General features: G+C 43.8%; 1 protein-coding gene across 1 annotated transcript in view; it reads right to left on the bottom strand.

The window, feature by feature from the left end:
• LOC115152884 (kinesin-like protein KIF19) overlaps positions 1-19,982 on the bottom strand; it is a 98,375-nt gene that overhangs the window by 35,025 nt on the left and 43,368 nt on the right. The window contains exon 3 of the mRNA XM_029697784.1: positions 168-366. Coding sequence (XP_029553644.1) covers positions 168-366 — 199 coding nt within the window. The remainder of the gene's footprint in view (positions 1-167; positions 367-19,982) is intronic.

Here is a 19,982-nt window from a genome sequence, read left to right as displayed (position 1 = left end):
TTAGTTCTCCCCTGCCGCCCAGTGGGTGGTAGACAAAGGCTTAGTTCTCCCCTGGTGCCCAGTGGGTGGTAAATAGAGGCTTAGACCAGCCCTGAGGACAACACATACAGGGACAGAGGACACACACACCCGCAATTAGAATAGAGGATAGGGCGGCTATGACAAACCTGTGGGTCCGTAGGCAAAAACAGTGGCGTTGTAGCCGGATATGAGGCCTTCGATCAGGCCCTTGGTCGTGGCTCTGTACACCTCTTCCTGGTTGGCTGAGCAGTCAAATGCAACGTCGAACATATAGGTCTTCTCCCGGGAACGGTTAGCACGCAGGATATTATCTGAATCCTCCATGGGGTTCATCAGAACAACCATCTATAGCAGGGAGGGAGGAGGAGGAGGAGGGGGGAGGAAGGAAGGAAGGAGGCGGGAGGGAGATGGAGGGATGGGGGAGAATGGATGGAGGAGGGAGAGGGAGAAGGAGGGGGAAGGAGGGAGTGAGGGAGAAGGATGGAAAGGGAGGGAGGGAAGGAGGGAGGGGTGGGTAGGTAGCGATGGGGTGAGGGGAGAAGGGAGGAGGCAATAGGAGAAGGGAGGGAGCAGGAGGAGGAGGAGGGAGGGAGCAACGGAGAAGGGGGACAAGGGAGGGAGGAGGGGGAGGCAGGAGGAGGGTGGAGGAGGGGGAAGGGAGGAGGGAGGGGAGGAGGGACGGAGAGGGGCAGAGAAGGATGAAAAGAGAGATAAAGGGACATTTGAATGATTAGTCATCACACTAGAGAAACATCATTGCATAACATATAATAATACTTTTTGTTTTAAAATAAACACTCGAAGGTCAAATCATCTGAATGAATCTGTCAGTAGAGAATGACTGCTATTATCCCAGAGGCCCACTCCACTCCTCATTCACTCCTGCTGCCATCTGCCACAGTATGACTGTCTGCACCGTAATGGCTGACAGTTACCCAGCTCTGTGCAGGTAATTCAAGTGGTGAAGAGAAACTGATGGGCACAGCAGCAGCCAGTGGAGGGGTCTGAAGATTTAAACAGAGCCTTTAATCCATCTGCAGCTGGAGACACAAAGGGCCCAGGGGCCCTCCTGTTGGGTAGAGCCCTGAGTGCCACAGTGCCCCTCCACACACACACTGCGTCCCAATTCCCTCTATTCCCTAGTGCACTCATATGACCCTGGTCTAAAGTAGTGCACTACAGTATATATGGTGTTGGAGCACATTTGGGTGTACACTCCAGACCACCAAGGGCAGATAAATGGTGAACACATCAGGGGATCTACAAACACATGTATGCTGTTTGAAAGTATGCTGTATGTGTGTATGGTGGAATAACTCACGGTTCTAACCACAATCAAACCAATGCAAGAAACGCCAAACAAGATACAAAGGATTGCTACAGTCAACTCTTCAAATCAGTATTCATTCATTCAAGGTAACCACTATTGCTAAGTTTGAGGTGTTTAATTGCTACCATCCACTCACCTAGTGACATTGGCTACTTAAAAATCTAAGATTTCAGAGTCCATCCACAGGGGCACCGCACAGTGGCACATCACAGGGGCAAATTACAGGAGCACATCACAGGGGAACATCACAGGGGCACATCACAGTAGCATATGATAGGAGCACATCACAGGGGCACATCACAGGGGCACATCACAGTGGCACATCACAAGGGCACATCACAGTGGCACATCACAGTGGCATATGATAGGAGCACATCACAGTGGCACATCACAGGGGCAAATTACAGGAGCACATCACAGGGGCACATCACAGGGGCACATCACAGTGGCACATGATAGGAGCACATCACAGTGGCACATCACAGGGGCAAAATACAGGAGCACATCACAGTGGCACATGATAGGAGCACATCACAGTGGCACATCACAGGGGCAAATTACAGGAGCACATCACAGGGGCACATCACAGTGGCACATCACAGTGGCACATGATAGGAGCACGTCACAGGAGCACATCACAGGGGCAAAATACAGGAGCACATCACAGTGGCACATGATAGGAGCACATCACAGGGGCACATCACAGGGGCACATCACAGTGGCATGGTGTCAGAATGTAATGACTGTAATAATGAAGAGGACTCATTCCATTACAGCCAGGGGAAACACTTAGACAGGATTGTGAACATTATTCACTTCACTAAGGCATCATCTGGGAGACCTAGCCAGCTCCCCAAACCTGTGTTCGCCAGCAGAGGAGTGAGTCAAAGCTCAGGAGTCAGTTGGACACTGTGGTGAATATTAAAACATTGTCTCTTGAACGTCGCTCTCTTTTTTTAGTAGACTTCAGGGCTACTGGATGTTGTAGTGCGCGTGCGTTCAGGTTTGAAATGGTCTGTTTTGTTCATGTCCAGCTCTGAGGGGCTGGAGACAGCCTTTAGGTTCAGGACAGTGTGTGTATGTTGTGTGTGTGTGTCTGTCTCTCTGTGTATGTGTGACTGAATGGTCTGGATCTGGTCTAGTATCCACAGCACAGCCCTGTTTGATAACTCCTCAGTAATGGAGCCTCTCACTTTGAAGCCTCTTGGTTTAAATTCAAGAGGAGAAATCTGACTTTTAAAAGCATACAATTACAGAGACAGAACAAAACACACACCCAGCTGTAATCAGCAGAGGAGAGGATTGAGGTAAGAGGGGGGGAGAGAGGAGAATGATAGAGGGAGAGAGAGAGGAGAGAGGCGGGGAAGATAGGAGAAAGAGAGAGAGGCAAGAGAGGGGGGAAGAGAGAGAGGAGAAAGAGAGAGAGAGAGAGAGAGAGAGAGAGGCAAGAGAGAGCGAAGAGAGGGGGAGGGAAGAGAGAGAGGAGAGGAGTAAGAGAGAAGAGAGGAGAGAGAGAGCGAGAGAGAGAGGAGATAGGGAAGAGAGGAGCAGGGAAAAGAGAGAAGAGAGGAAGGGAGAATGAGGGACAGTCAGCTGCCCAGGACCAGACATTTTCCTCTCCTCCTTTTATGTGAATAATCTAGACTCTATGCTTTCCTTATAAAGTACCTTATATTATTTTCTTCCCTCTGCCAAAAGTGAGGGAGAGAAGAAGAGCTCCCATTGTTGTGAAGAAGAAGAGATGAGACCAGGTGAAGACTTGACCTCAGAGAAGAGCCGGTAATCAGATGTATTTGGGCTGGTGACACCGTAGCAGCTCCCTTTCCCTTCTATCTCTCTATATCTCCCTCTCTCCTTCCTACTCTTCCCCCAGCAGCACACTTTCCTGCTGCACTGACATCCTCTCTATGATCACATTTCTCAGGAAACACAGTATTGTAAACCTTCTCTCTAGCCAGGGTCAGGGATACTGAGTAACCTACAGACCTGCGTCAGTCTGGTGTTCTCACCAACAACTTGACAAAACTAAGAAATATTGTGTGTGTGTGTGTGTAGGGTGGATATTACAGAAGGGATAGAGAGATGGCTCTGGCCTTGATGAACTTCAACCTGACTATCTGTCTGAGAGCCCTGCTCTACTCTACTCTGGTGAGGTCAGAGGTCAGGAAGGCTGGCAGCCACTTACTACATACAGTAGCTGACAGGCACGGCTGTGTCAATGTGTCCCTGTGTGTTTCAGTAGGCTTCAGTGAGCATATACAGTCCATTAGGAAAGTATTCAGATCCCTTGACTTTTTCCACATTTTGTTACGTTACAGCCTTATTCTTAAATTGATTAAATAAAAAATGTTCCTCATCAAACTACACAGTTGTTAAAATGGCGCCGAAGAGGATGGCTGACATTTCACATGCCCATAATCAATTATGCTATTTCGTTCGTTTTTTTTTTTTTGCGTTATTTGTAACTTGTTTTTTTAAACTTATTTTGTACATAATGTTGCTGCTACCATCTCTTATGACCGAAAATAACTTCTGGACATCAGAACTGGGATTACTCACCACGGACTGGAAGAAGCTTTTTCCTTTAGCGAGTCCGACGAGAAATATATCCTGCTCTCCCGGGAACAGGCCCAGATCCTTGTCATTTGCATGAAGAAAAGACGGAGGAAAATAGGACAGATCAGGCTGCCTTCAGAGAATCTGTAGGCGAGCAAGTAAACTCCCACTGCGATCAATTATACATGCTAACATGCAATCATTGGAAAATAAAATGGATGACCTACGATTACGATTATCCTACCAACGGAACATTAAGAACTGTAATATCCTATGTTTCACTGAGTCGTGGCTGAATGACGACACGGACAATATAGAGCTGGAGGGATTTCCAATGCACCTGCAGAACAGAGAAGCTACGTCTGGTAAGACGAGGGGTGGAGGTGTGTGTCTTTTTGTCAATAACAGCTGGTGCGTGATGTCTAATACTAAAGAAGTCTTGAGGTATTGCTCGCCTGAGGTAGAGTACCTTATGATAAGCTGTAGACCACACTATCCACCAAGAGAGTTCTCATCTATATCATTAGTAGTCATCTATTTACCACCACAGACCGATGCTGGCACTAAGACCGCACTCAACCAACTCTATCAGGCCATAAGCAAACAAGAAAATGCTCATCCAGAAGCGGCGCTCCTAGTGCCCGGGGACATTAATGCAGGCAAACTTAAATCAGTTTTACCAAATTTTTATCAACATGTCACAAAAAAACTCTAGACCACCTTTTCTCCACACACAGAGACGCATACAAAGCTCAACCCTGCCCTCCATTTGGCAAAACCGACCATAATTCTATCCTCCTGATTCCTGTTTACAAGAAAAAGATGGTGCGGATGCTACACTACAGGACTGTTTTGCTAGCACAGACTGGAATATGTTCCGGGATTCATCCATTGGCATTGAGGAGTATACCACCTATGTCACCGACTTCATCAATAACTGCATCGAAGACGCCCCCCCCCCCCCTCAGCAACCGTATGTGCATATCCCAACCAGAAGCCAACATCCGCATTGAGCTCAAGGCTAGAGCTGCCACTTTCAAGGAGCGGGACACTAATCCAGACACCTAGAAGAAATCCTGCTATGCCCTCAGACAAACCATCAAACAAGCAAAGCGTCAATATAGGATTAAGACTGAATCCTACTACATCGGCTCTGATTCTTGTCGGATGTGACAGGGCTTGCAAACTATTACGGACTACAAAGGGAAACCCAGACGCGAGCTGCACAGTGACGCGAGCCTACCAGACTAGCTTCGAGGCAAGCAACACTGAAGCATGCACGAGAGCACCAGGTGTTCTGGATGACTGTATGATAACGCTCTCGGTAGCCGATGTGAGCAAGACCTTTAAACAGGTCAACGTTGAAACAGCCGCGGGGCCAGATGGATTACCAGGACATGTACTCAAAGCATGCGCAAACCTACTGGCAAGTGTCTTCACAGAGATTTTCAACCTCTCCCTGACTGAGTCTGTAATACCTACATGTTTCAAGCAGACCACCATAGTCCCTGTGCCCAAGGAAGCGAAGGTAACCTACCTAAATGATTACCACCCTGTAGCACTCACGTCAGTAGTCATGAAGTGCTTTGAAAGGTTCGTCATGGCTCACATCAACAGCATCCTCCCGGATACTCTAGACCCACTCCAATTCGCATACCGCCCCAACAGATCCACAAATGACGCAATCTCAACAGCACTCCACACTGCCCTTCCCCACCTGGACAAAAGGAACACCTATGTGAGAATTCTGTTCATTGACTACAGGTCAGCGTTCAACAACATAGTGCCCACGAAGCTCCTCACTAAGCTAAGGACCCTGGGACTAAACACCTCCCTCTGCAACTGGATCCTGGACTTCCTGATGGGCCGCCCCCAGGTGGCAAGGGTAGGCAACAACACGTCTGCCACGCTGATCCTCAACACTGGGGCCCCTCAGGGATGTGTACTTAGTCCCCTCCTGTACTCCCTGTTCATCCACGACTGCGTGGCCAAACACGACTCCAAAACCATCGATAAGTTTGCTGACGACACAACAGTGGTTGGCCTGATCACCAACAACGAAGAGACAGCCTATAGGGAGGAGGTCAGAGACCTGGGAGTGTGGTGCCAGGACAACAACCTCTCCCTCAATTTGAGCAAGACAAAGGAGCTGATTGTGGACTACAGGAAAAGGTGGCTGAACAGGCCCCCCACAGGCCCCCTGTAGTGGAGCGGGTCGAGAGTTTCAAGTTCCTTGGTGTCCACATCACCAACAATCTATCATGGTCCAAACACACCATGACAGTCATGAAGAGGGCACGACAAAACCTTTTCCCTCTCAGGAGACTGAAAAGATTTGGCATGGGTCCCCAGATCCTCAAACTGCTCGGCATCTCCAGAGGGTAGTGCGTACGGCCCAGTACATCACTGGGGCCAAACTTCCTGCAATCCAGGATTTATAATAGGCAGTGTCACAGGAAAGCCCATAAAATTGTCAGAGACTCCAGTCAACCAGTCACAGACTGTTTTCTCTGCTACCGCACGGCAAGCGGTACTGGAGCACCAAGTCTAGGACTAAAAGGCTCCTTAACAGCTTCTACCCCCAAGTCGTCATAAGACTGCTGAGCAATTAATCAAATGGCCACTGGACTATTACATTGACCCCCCCCCCCCCCCATTTGTTTTGTACAGTTGCTACTCGCTGTTTATTATCTATTCATAGTCACTTCACCCCAACCTACATGTACAAATGACCTCTAACCTGTAACCGCGCACACTGACTTGGTACCGGTACCCCCTGTATATTGCCTCATTATTGTTATGTTATTGTGTTACTTTTTATTATTATTTTATAGTTTATTTGGTAAATATTTTCTTAACTCGTCTTGAACTGCACTGTTGGTGTCACGGTTGTCGTTGGTGAAAGAGGACCAAAACGCAGCAGGTACGTGTATGCTCATCTTGATTTTTATTAACTACAAAAATGAACATACAAAATAACAAAACGAAACGAACGAACAACTACAAACAGTCTGGTAAAGCATACGGCTTACACACAGAACAATCACCCACGAATAACAAACACAAACACACCCTAATATATGGGACTCTCAATCAAAGGCAGATAGACAACACCTGCCTTCAACTGAGAGTCCCAACCCCAATGAGCACAACATAGAAACACACTCACCAGACTACACATAGAAATACATAAACATAGAACATCAACCCAAAACCCCGGAAATACTAAATCAAACCCCCCTTTGAACAAACACACCACCCTGAACCACATAAAACAAATACCCCCTGCCACGCCCTGACCAAACTACAAAACAATTAACCTTATATACTGGCCAGGACGTGACAGTTGGTTAAGGGCTTGCAAGTAAGCATTTCACGGTAAGGTCTACACTTGTTGTATTCGGCGCATGTGACAAATAAAGGTTGATTTGATTAGATTTGATAATACCCCATAATGACAAAGCAAACACAGGTTTTTAGAATTTTTTGGCACATTTATAAAAATAAAAAAAATACTGAAATACCTTATTTACATAATTATTCAGACACTTTGCTATGAGTCTCGAAACTGAGCCAGGTGGACCCTGTTTCCATTGATCATCCTTAAGATGTTTCTAGAACTTGATTTGAGTCCACCCATGTTTCAGCAGCAGGGACTGGGATACTTGTCAGGATCAAAGAAATGATGAACGGCACAACGCACATAGAGATCCTTGATGAAAACCTGCTCCAGAGCACTCAGGACCTAAGACTGGGGCGAAGGTTCACTTTCCAACAGGACAACAACCCTAAACACACGGCCAACAAAATGCAGGAGTGGCTTAGGGACAAGTCTCTGAATGTCATTGAGTGGCCCAGCCAGAGCCCGGACATGAACCCGATCGAACATCTCTGGAGAGACCTGAAAATAACTGTGCAGCGACGCTCCCCATCCAACTTGACAGAGCTTGAGAGGATTTGCTGAGAAGAATGGGAGAAACTCCCCAAATACCGGTTGTGTTGTTATGTGTTAATAACATTTATACTACATTACCCAGTAGGCTATGTGGGAGGGGCAGGTGGTTGAAGAATGCCTTGCATGGCTAAACATAGTTTTCTAGCTGAAGTATATGTTCATTAAAAGTAGTTAAACCTACGCCCCGGTTTGTCATTATATAAGGAACAAACATAACATGGTGTCAGATTGGTAGTCGCTATGACGAGACAGAGAAAAGAAAAGAGTAACTCTGCAAATTTCCGTGACGAAAATTGAACATTCTACCACAAGTCAAGTGACGTGAGTAGTCGAAGATGCTAGCTTGCAAGAGCGAGGGCAACGAGCCACAGCACCGAGAGTGACAGCAGCGAGAGCGAGGCTGCATTGGAATCTGTTGACGAGCAAGTTGATGAGCAACATACTGAAGTAAAACAGAAAATACATGAGGGCCACTTGGGTGAGGAAAAATGCCAACGACGAGCACGAGAAGTAATGTACTGGCCAAGAATGAACCAGGAAATCAGCCAGACCACTGCTTCATGTGAACTGTGTTTGACCTACAGGCCAAAGCAGCAAGCAGAGCCGCTAATGCCTCATCCAGTACCCAAAAGACCCTACTACAAAGTTGGAATTTACCTTTTTGACTGCAATGGAAAAAGTCACATTGTTGCTACCGACTACTACTCAAACTACCCTGAAGTAGCAACACTGCCAACTACCCCCAGCAAAGCTGTAATCCCTTACCTGAAATCAGTCTTTGCAAGACATGGGGCTTGCACACCCAGAGGTGCTCACAAAGTCAAACTCGCGAAGGAAAAACAGAAAGACAAACAAAAACAGCGACACAACAAAAGTGCAAGACACTTACCTGAGATCATGTACGACTCCGAGACATCACTACAGGAACCTGGATGCAGCAAGGGTGTGTGCAGAGAGAAGTTGCACCGCGATCCAATGGATCACAAGTGAGACGAAACAGAGTGGATCTAAGGCTTCAGCCATTCACTCAAGGAACTGAGGATCATCAGGAGGATACTGCTGAAGTGTCAAATGGCTTTAGAAATGGACAATTCATCTTTGTGGGCTATACTCGGCCTTGTCTTAGGACGGTAAGTTGGTGGTTGGAGACATCCCTCTAGTGGTGTGGGGGCTGTGCTTTGGCAAAGTGGGTGGGGTTATATCCTGCCTGTTTGGCCCTGTCCGGGGGTATCATCGGATGGGGCCACAGTGTCTTCTGATCCCTCCTGTCTCAGCCTCCAGTATTTATGCTGCAGTAGTTTATGTGTCGGGGGGCTAGGGTCAGTCTGTTACATCTGGAGTATTTCTCTTGTCTTATCCGGTGTCCTGTGTGAATTTAAATATGCTCTCTCTAATTCTCTCTTTCTCTCTTCCTTTCTTTCTCTCGGAGGACCTGAGCCCTAGGACCATGCCTCAGGACTACCTGGCATGATGACTCCTTGCTGTCCCCAGTCCACCTGGCCGTGCTGCTGCTCCAGTTTCAACTGTTCTGCCTGCGGCTATGGAACCCTGACCTGTTCACCGGACGTGCTTGTTGCACCCTCGACAACTACTATGATTATTATTATTTGACCATGCTGGTCAATTATGAACATTTTAACATCTTGACCATGTTCTGTTATAATATCCACCCGGCACAGCCAGAAGAGGACTGGCCACCCCTCATAGCCTGGTTCCTCTCTAGGTTTCTTCCTAGGTTTTTGGCCTTTCTAGGGAGTTTTTCCTAGGGAGTTTTTCCTAGCCACCATGCTTCTTTCACATGCATTGCTTGCTGTTTGGGGTTTTAGGCTGGGTTTCTGTACAGCACTTTGAGATATCAGCTGATGTACGAAGGGCTATATAAATACATTTGATTTGATTTTGATTTGATGTGTTAATAACATTTAGACTACGTTACCCAGCAGGCTATGCGGGCGGGGCAGGTGGTTGAAGAATGCCTTGCATGGCTAAACATAGAGTTTTCTAGCTGAAGTATATGTTCATTAAAAGTAGTTAAACCTACGCCCTGGTTTGTCATTATATAAGGAACAAACATAACACCGGTGTGCCAGCCTAATAGCATCATACCCAAGAAGACACTTGACTGTAATCGCTGTCAAAGGTGCTTCAAGAAAGTACTGAGTAAAGGGTCTGAATAATTACAGTACCAATCAAAAGTTTGGACACACCTAGTCATTTAGGGTTTTTCTTTATTTTTACTATTTTCTAAAATGTAGAATAAAAGACACCAAAACTATGAAATAACACATATGAAATCACGTAGTAACCAAAAAAGTGTTAAACAAATCAAAATAAAGATTCTTCAAAGTAACCATCCTATGCCTTGATGACAGCTCTGCACACTCTTGTTATTCTCTCAACCAGCTTCACCTGGAATGATTTCCAACAGTCTTGAAGGAGTTCACACATAGGCTGAGCACTTGTTGGCTGCTTTTCCTTCACTCAGCGGTCCATCTCATCCCATATCATCTCAATTGGATTGAGGTCAGTGATTGTGGAGGCCAGGTCATCTAATGCAGCAATACATCACTCTCCTTCTTGGTCAAATAGCCCTTATACAGCCTGGAGGTGTGTTGGGTCATTGTCCTGTTGAAAAACTAATGATAGCCCCACTAAGCGCAAACCTGACGGGATGACGTATCGCTATAGAATGCTGTGGTAGCCATACTGGTTAAGTGAGCCTTGCATTGTAAATAAATTACTAACAGTGTCACCAGCAAAGTACGCCACACCATCACAACTCTTCCCCCATGCTTCACGTTGGGAACCACACATGCGGAGATCATCCGTTCACCTACTCTGCGTCTCACAAAGACACGGCGGATGGAACCAAAAACCTCAAATTTGGACTCATCAGACCAAAGGACAGATTTCCACCAGTCTAATGTCCATCGCTTGTGTTTCTTGGCCCAAGCAAGTCTCTTCTTATTTTTGGTGTCCTTTAGTAGTGGTTTCTTGCATGAAGGCCTGATTCACGCAGTCTCCTCTGAACAGTTGATGTTGTGATGTTTCTGTTACTTGGACTCTGTGAAGCATTTATTTGGGCTGCAATTTCTGAGGCTGGTAACTCTAATGAACTTATCTCCTGCAGCAGAGGTAACTCTGGGTCTTTCTTTCCTGTGGCGGTCCTCAAAAGAGCCAGTTTCATCATAGCGCTTGATGGTTTTTGCGACGGCACTTGAAGAAACTTTCAAAGTTCTTGAAAATGTCCGTATTGACTGACCTTCATGTCTTAAAGTAATGATGGACTGTCGTTTCTCTTTGCTTATTTGAGCTGTTCTTGCCATAACTTGGTCTTTTACCAAACAGGAATATCTTCTGTATACCACCCCTAACTTGTCACAACACAACTGATCGGCTCAAACGCATTGGCTCAAAGGAAAGACATTCCACAAATGAACTTTTAACAAGGCACACCTGTTAATTGAAATCCATTACAGGTGACTACCTCATGAAGCTAGTTGAGAGAATGCCAAGAGTGTGCAAAGCTGTCATCAAGTTAAAGGGTGGCTACTTTGAAGAATCACAAATATAAAATATATCTTGATTTGTTTAACACTTTGTTGGTTACTACATGATTCCATATGTGTTATTTCATAGTTTTGATGTCTTCACTATTATTCTACATTGTAGAAAATATGAAAAATAAAGAAAAACCCTTGAATGAGTAGGTGTGTCCAAACTTTTGACTGGTACTGTATGCAAGTGTTAGGATTCGTTTCTTTCGTATCATCATTGGCTCATTGGTGAAATTAGCATTATGACAATATATTTCATTAAATCATCAAAACCCTTTATTAATGCAATTGCAGACAGAAGTTGACAATCAGGAACATAGCACGCATGTTTCCGTGTAAGTTCTGCATCAAACAAAGCCAAAGTCCCGAAGTCCTGCCTTAGTGATGTCACTGACTACATCATTACCTTTTTACTCCTGAGACCAAGCCCATGCATCCATAGCTATACAAACATAGAGTTTCAGTGTTTATCTAAAAGCTAGGCAACAAATGTCCCCTCCCCAAAGTTGATTTCTTGTGGAATGTCTAACTAGTATCTTATCTCCCACACTCCCCTGCAGAGTTCTGTCTCAGTCACACATTATGAGAGAGAGAGAGAGAGAGAGAGAGAGAGAGAGAGAGAGAGAGAGAGAGAGAGACTGTGGAACAACTGTGGAACAATTCTAAAACTATATAATGAATATATATATATATATATTGTTAATCTATAGTCTATGGCCCTATAAATGTAAAGATTAATATAACATAAGCATAATCAATTATTCTAATACATCAAACATCTGTACAGCCCCAAATCATGACCGCTAGGTGAATCCTGACACAAGAGTGATATTTCAGTTTTAGATTTTTAATACATTTGCTAACATTTGTAAATGTTAAAGCCTGTTTTTGCTTTGTCATTATGGGGTATTGTGTGTAGATTGATGAGGGGGGAAAAAATATTTAATCAAACTTAGAATAAGGCTGTAACCTAACAAAATGTGGAATAAGTCAAGGGGTCTTCATACTTTCCAAATGTGCTATACAGTGTCATCTCATCTGTTCAAGATAGGTTCTTGTGTGCATTCAAGGATGTTTTTACAGGAGAGTGTGTTTAGTACAGTAGCAGGTGTGTGCTTATACTAAGGAACATCCTTTAGGGACAACCAAGATGATTTCACACCTCTCGCCTGTGTTCCTTAAGTTAACCAGTGGTTACCCAGTTACCCCACCTCACCCGGTAACATATGACTGCTGCTGGCAGGGTATGGCATCTTGTGTAGGGTAAGGCAGCTGATAAGGAGACCTGTAGCATTTAATATATATTTTTTTTTTTTTTACATTTTAGTCATTTAGCAGACACTCTTATCCAGAGCGACTTACAGTAGTGATTGCATACATTTCATTTCACACATTTGTATTGGCCCCCCGTGGGAATTGAACCCACAACCCTGGCATTGCACACACCATGCTGGCATTGCAAACACCATGCTCTACCAACTGAGCCACAGGGAAGCCTATATAAATATTTTTTTTAATTCACCTTTATTTAACCAGGTAAGCTAGTTGAGAACAAGTTCTCATTTACAACTGCGACCTGGCCAAGATAAAGCAAAGCAGTGCGACAGAAACATGGTGCCAGTGAGCATAGATGCATGGGAAACTGGGCATGCACGTGTTCCAACGTCAGTACTTGCACACTACTTACAATGAAGCAACATATTGGGCATTTATGCTAAGTAGTACATAACTTGATGCCAGAATAGAAGACAAAAGCAGCTTTAGTTCCTGGACTGGAGTCATGGACCTCGGTCCGCCTCCAAAAAGGTTCACAAGGTGACAAACTGCATTATCTGGGAGCAACCTGTAGCGTTCATTTAAGAATGGCCTGTAGCGTTCATTTAAGAACAGCCTGTAGCATTGATATTAAGAACGGCCTGTAGCATTGATTTTAAGGACGACCTGTAGCGTTCATTTAAGAATAACCTGTAGCGTTCATTTAAGAACGACCTTTAACATTCATTTAAGAACGATCTGTAGCATTGATTTTAAGGACGACCTGTAGCATTGATTTTAAGGACGACCTGTAGCGTTGATTTTAAGGACGACCTGTAGCGTTGATTTAAGAATGACCTGTAATGTTGGTTCACAAGGTGACGAACTGCATTATCTGGGAACGGCCTGTAGTGTTGATTTAAGAACGACCTGTAGCGTTGATTTAAGAACGACCTGTAATGCTGGTTCACAAGGTGACGAACTGCATTATCTGGGAACGACCTGTAGTGTTGATTTAAGAACAACCTGTAATGTTGATTTAAGAACGACCTGTAGCGTTCATTTAAGAACGACCTGTAGCATTGATTTTAAGGACGACCTGTAGCATTCATTTTAAGGACGACCTGTAGTGTTCATTTAAGAATGACCTGTAGGGGGCGCTAAAGAGCGTGCTATGGAGTAGACGTGCTTTGCTTAGAGCTTCGCTCAATTTTACAACAAATTCATATTTATCTCAACCTCTCACAACCTATAACTTCATGTAACGGTCGTCATAGTGGATGGACCAAGGCGCAGTGGGTTGAGTGCTCATATTAACTTTATTAGAACACTTATAAACAAAACAAGAAAAAAACGAACGGACGACAAACAGTCTTGCAGGCAACACACAGCTATGCAAAGAACAACCTCCCACAAATCCCATGACAAACACATTCCTATTTATAGGACCTTCAATCAGAGGCAACGATAGACAGCTGCCTCCAATTGAAGGCCCCAACCCCAATTACCTAAACATAGAAATAGAAATGACTAGACAGAACATAGAAATACACTAACATAGAACAATGACAAAAACCCCGGAATACATAAACCAAACACCCCTCTACATACACACACACCCCAAACCATATAAAACAAACACCCCCTGCCACGTCCTGACCAAACTATAATAACAAATAACCCCTTTACTGGTCAGGACGTGACACTTCAAATATTGTCTGGCAATATGACAAAGGGAAAAGGCACCAAAAAAGGGGGTGCTAAACAAGATAATTTGAATGAGATAGACAACAAAACTATTTCAACATCGCTGACCCATGAGGAGTTAGCTGACGATGCTAGCTCCCAAGAGTTCCCCTCAGAACCTAATCAAAGTGACCTACTGGCTGCTATAAACTCACTAAGCAAGAAGGTGGACACAAGGCTGGCTGATATCTCAAAGAGTATTGGGACTTTGACTGAAACTCTGAAGGCAACTAAGGGCAGGGTGCATGAGGTTGAGCAGATGACAGTTGATCACGAGGCCAGGCTAGAGGACATAGAGAAATAGTGCACAACGTTCAAAAATTACAACAAAACCCTGAAAGCACGATTGAAAATGCTCGAGGTGTGTTCAAGACGCCAGAGCATCCAAATATTTGGGATCCAGGAGGATACTGAGAAAGGGAAACCCATTTGTCTTTGTCTCGGAGCTGACACCAGCATTGCTGAGGATTGAACACTTCAAAACGGCCATCCTGATCGACCGCGGCCAAGGGTGCGCCACCAAGGCCATTCATCGCATGGCTGCACTATCCCCAGACCAGGGATCTCATCCTGAAGCTGGCTAGTCAAATGTTCCCCCTTAACTACAACGGAGCCAGGGTGTCTTTCTACCCAGATCTTACTTTGGAGGTGAGGAACCAACGGAAAGAGTATGATGAGTTACGCAAGAAATGCAGGGCGGCCAACATCCGATATCGATTCCTCTTCCCAGCCCAGTTTAAGGTGACAGTTGTGGGATCAAACACGTACGTTTTACAACCCAAAAGAGGCCGATCTGTTCTTGTCAAGCAAGCTCCCTGGCTGAGGATACAGAACGGCTGTGCCAACTGGCTACATGGCCAAATACAGGCCAGGAATTTGTTTGAATTTCCAGCCTATGTCTTTTCGATCAGAAGATCAGAAATTGGGACTTTTATGATGGGTGAGATGTTATGGCTTACATAGCATTGTTTAGCCTATCATGTTTTAGTGCCACTCACCCCCTAACGTGAGAGTTAAGTGTTATTTAATATTAGTTTATATGCGGAGCATCTATAGATGACGAGTTAGTTCAAGCTGTATGTCTAGACACCCTATGGTTTGTGTGTTTGTCAAGGAGTGCTTCGTTTGGGGAAGTCACTCGGTAATGGGACGGGAGGGGAGATGAGGTCTGTGTTTTATGTTCACATTTAATGCAGGTGGCATGACAAGCTCCAGCACGGCAGGACATATTTCTTTTGGGTTTTGTATGACAGCAACAATTTGCTCTAAAATAAGAAATGCCACATAGTGACCGAGCACAGAGTAGACCTGGTGAAATAAAAATAGTCAGCTGGAACTGTAATGGCTTAGGGCATGTCGTGAAACGAGCTAAGGTTTTTTCTCATCTTAAATCACTGGGGGCTGACATAGTGCTTCTTCAAGAAACTCATATTAAATGCTTGGCTCAGGCCAAGCTACGAGTCAGCTAGATCGGTCAGATATACCAGCCTAATTTTGATGCAAAAGCGAGAGGGGTAGCAATCCTGATAAGGAAAAACATTCCTTTTGTTAACTCATCCTCGATTTCAGATCCTTATGGTCGGTATATTATTGTGGCTGGTACACTGAATTCGAAACCAATAACCTTGGTCAATTTATATGGACCCAACTTCAATGAGCCATTATTTTTCAAAGGGTATTTAAGGCCATACCAAATATCTCGGATACAAGTGTTATTCTTGGAGGTGACTTTAACTGTACGTTAGATCCTCTTTCAGATAAACAGCTATCAAGGTCATTTCAACATTCAAATGCCAGTGTCTGTCTAAATACATTGATGACAAACCTTAACATTGTCGTTATTTGGAGACTGATGCACCCAACAGATAGGGATTATTCTTTCTTTTCGTCAGTTCATAAAATCATATTCCAGAATTGAATATTTTTTGTTGGACCCCAAACTAATTACGGTTGCCTATCACCCTATTCTAATTACGGACTACTCTCCTCTGTCCATGATGCTGAAACTCGACAATATGTCTACAGGTCGGCGACCGTGGCGCTTAGACGCATACTTGTTGAAAGATGAGACTTTTTGTCAGTATTTGAAGGAGCAGATTGACTTTTTCCTCGGAGCTAACGACACGGGGGATGTTGACGACTCCACCCTTTGGGAATCTCTAAAGGCTGTGATTAGAGGTTACATTATTTGTTATACATCAGAGAGGAAGAAATGCATCAATACTAGGCTGAGAGAAATTGAAAGAGAGTTAGGAGAACAGGAGAACATTTTTAAGACAAATTCCTCGAATGCAGTCCGTGAGAAGATCAAAAAGTTGAAATATGAATACAATACCATCCTTTCAAAACGGATGGGCTCTTTACTTGCTGGAACGCAACAAAGTTATTTTGAACTGGGTGACAAACCACATAAATTATTAGCAAGACAGCTAAGACATGTACAGGCATCTAGAGCTATTCACAAAATAAAAGACAAAAGGGTAAAATAGTTACAGATCCACAGGATATTAATAAATGCTTTGTGCAGTTTTATTCAGAGCTATATCAATCAAAATGCAATGCTACTGATCTACAAACTATGGAACGCTTTCTCACTGTATGTGAACTTCCTAAACTAGACAGGGGGGCAGCTGCTGCACTCGATGCTGGGATAACTTTAGAGGAAATGAACACAGCGATAGCACAATTTCCAAACAGCAAGGCCCCTGGGCCCGATGGATATGTAATAGAATTCTATAAGAAGTACTGCGCCAGTCTAGCTCCACTTATGTTGCGAAAGTTTAAACATTCCAAAGAAAATGTCAAACTCCCACAAATACTCTATGAGGCTACAATAGCACTGATCTTGAAAAAAGATAGAGATTCCATGGAGATGTTGTCTTATCGTCCCGTGTCGTTACTCCCCATAGAAAATAAGGTGTTGACAAAGACATTGGCAAACCGATTGAAAAAATATATTTCTGACATCATACACCCTGACCAGACAGGTTTTAACCCAGGCCGACATATATCCTACAATTTGAAACGCCTTTCAACGTAATGTATCATGATCATAAAGTTGAGGCAGTGGTAATTGCTCTTGATGCAGAGAAGGCGTTTGATCAGATTGAGTGGAAGTATATGATGTCGGTTCTGGAGCATTTCGGGTTTGGAAAGGAAATTATTTATGCACACCCAATGGTAACCAATTAGGAAATGTTGCAGTCATTCCACCTGTTCAAGGGCTGCCGACAGGGGTGCCCTTTTTCGCCTGCTCTCTTCGCTATAGCCATGGAACCCCTTGCTACTCTCATTCGTGCATGTGCCGATATAGCTCTGGTTAAAATAAAAGACTAGCAGCACAAAATTTCCCTACATGCAGACAATGTTCTTTTGTTTTTATCCAAGCCTAAAACTTCTATTCCCCCTTACTTAACTTGATAAATACATTCGGCTCCGTCTCTGGCTACAAGATAAAATGGCAAAAAGCAAATTTATGCCGATATCACGGCCTGTGGATATGCAATTTCTGCAATCTACCCCATTTAGAACAGTGATGGACAAGTTCACAAGCCTTGGCATTGTAGTGACAAGAGAACTTGATCAGCTATTGAAAGCGAATTGGGAAATGAACATTTATCATCTTTAACAAAATATAGATTTTTGGAAAACTTTGCCTATCTCCTTGGTTGTTCGTATAAACGCTATTAAAATGGTTGCCCTACCCAGGTTTCTTTACCTCTTCCAATGTCTACCCAATTTCATACCACAAAGCTATTTTAACTTGTTATGGATAGAGGGCAGTATTTTCACGGCCGGATAAAAAACGTACCCGATTTAATCTGATTATTACTCCTGCCCAGAAACTAGAATATGCATATAATTATTTGCTTTGGATAGACAACACTCCAAAGTTTCTAAAACTGTTTGAATGGTGTCTGTGAGTATAACAGAACTCATTTGGCAGGCCAAACCCTGAGAAGATTCCAAACAGGAAGCGCCCTCACTGACCATTTCATGGCCTTCTTGATCATCTCTATCCAAAACAAGGGATCTCTGCTGTAAAGTGACATTTTCTAACGCTCCCATACGCTCTCAGAAGGTGCCAGAACGTTGAATGATGACTTTGCAGGCCATGGCTGAAAAACAGTAGCGCATTTGGATAGTGGTCGATCTGAGAACAATGAGACTGGCGCGCGTGTGCACGAGACGACTCCATGTTTTTATTTTCAGTCTTTGAACGAAAACTGGGTTTCCCGGTCGGAATATTATCGCTTTTTTTACGAGAAAAATCGCATAAAAATTGATTTTAAACAGCGTTTGACATGCTTCGAAGTACGGTAATGGAATATTTTCAATTATAACTACTAATTATAACTATAACAAACCAACATTTGTTATTGAAGTAGAAGTCCTGGGAGTGCATTCTGACGAAGAACAGCAAAGGTAATCCAATTTTTCTTATAGTAAATCTGAGTTTGGTGAGTACCAAACTTGGTGGGTGTCAAAATAGCTAGCCATGATGGCCGGGCGATCTACTCAGAATATTGCAAAATGTGCTTTCACCGAAAAGCTATTTTAAAATCGGACACCACGATTGCATAAAGGAGTTCTGTATCTATAATTCTTAAAATAATTGTTATGTTTTTTGTGAACGTTTATCGTGAGTAATTTAGTAAATTCACCGGAAGTGTTCGGTGGGTATGCTAGTTCTGAACGTCACATGCTAATGTAAAAAGCTGGTTTTTGATATAAATATGAACTTGATTAAACAAAACATGCATGTATTGTATAACATAATGTCCTAGGAGTGTCATCTGATGAAGATCATCAAAGGTTAGTGCTGCATTTAGCTGTGGTTTTGTTTTTTGTGACATTATATGCTAGCTTGAAAAATGGGTGTCTGATTATTTCTGGCTGGGTACTCTGCTGACATAATCTAATGTTTTGCTTTTGCTGTAAAGCCTTTTTGAAATCGGACAGTGTGGTTAGATAAAGGAGAGTCTTGTCTTTAAAATGGTGTAAAATAGTCATATGTTTGAAAAATTTAAGTTTTGGGATTTTTGAGGAATTTGTATTTCGCGCCACGCCTATCATTGGATATTGAAGCAGGTGTTCCGCTAGCGGAACGTCTAGATGTAATTAAGAAACTGGATTCAATAGTAATTCCATTTTTCTGGGATGACAAGGCAGCCAGAATTTCAAGGAACCATTTATGAAAGTACAAGATAGAGGTGGGCTTTGGCCTTCCTCACTTTAAACTGTATTATTGGGCTGCTAATCTGAACATTGTGTCTTTCTGGAGGGAAAGCTTACCTGGGATGCAACATAATGATATGCCTTCATGGCTTTTGATTGAGCAGGCCTCCTGTCAACGTTCCTCACCCCCTGCATTTGTTAATAGTCCAGCATATGTGAAAAAAGCCACTTATGACTCTAATCCAGTCATTTGTCATACTCTTAGGATCTGGAAAGAGATTAGGTATTTTCTTAACATACCCACTGTATACATTGACAGCCCGATTTGCCTGAATCGTGCTTTCCAACCTGCATTGGATGATATGGTGTTTTCACAGTGGCGAGA

This window comes from Salmo trutta, chromosome 18 (assembly GCF_901001165.1).
Source record: "Salmo trutta chromosome 18, fSalTru1.1, whole genome shotgun sequence".
In the NCBI taxonomy this organism is placed as follows: domain Eukaryota; kingdom Metazoa; phylum Chordata; class Actinopteri; order Salmoniformes; family Salmonidae; genus Salmo; species Salmo trutta.
This window is presented reverse-complemented; position numbering and strand designations above follow the sequence as displayed.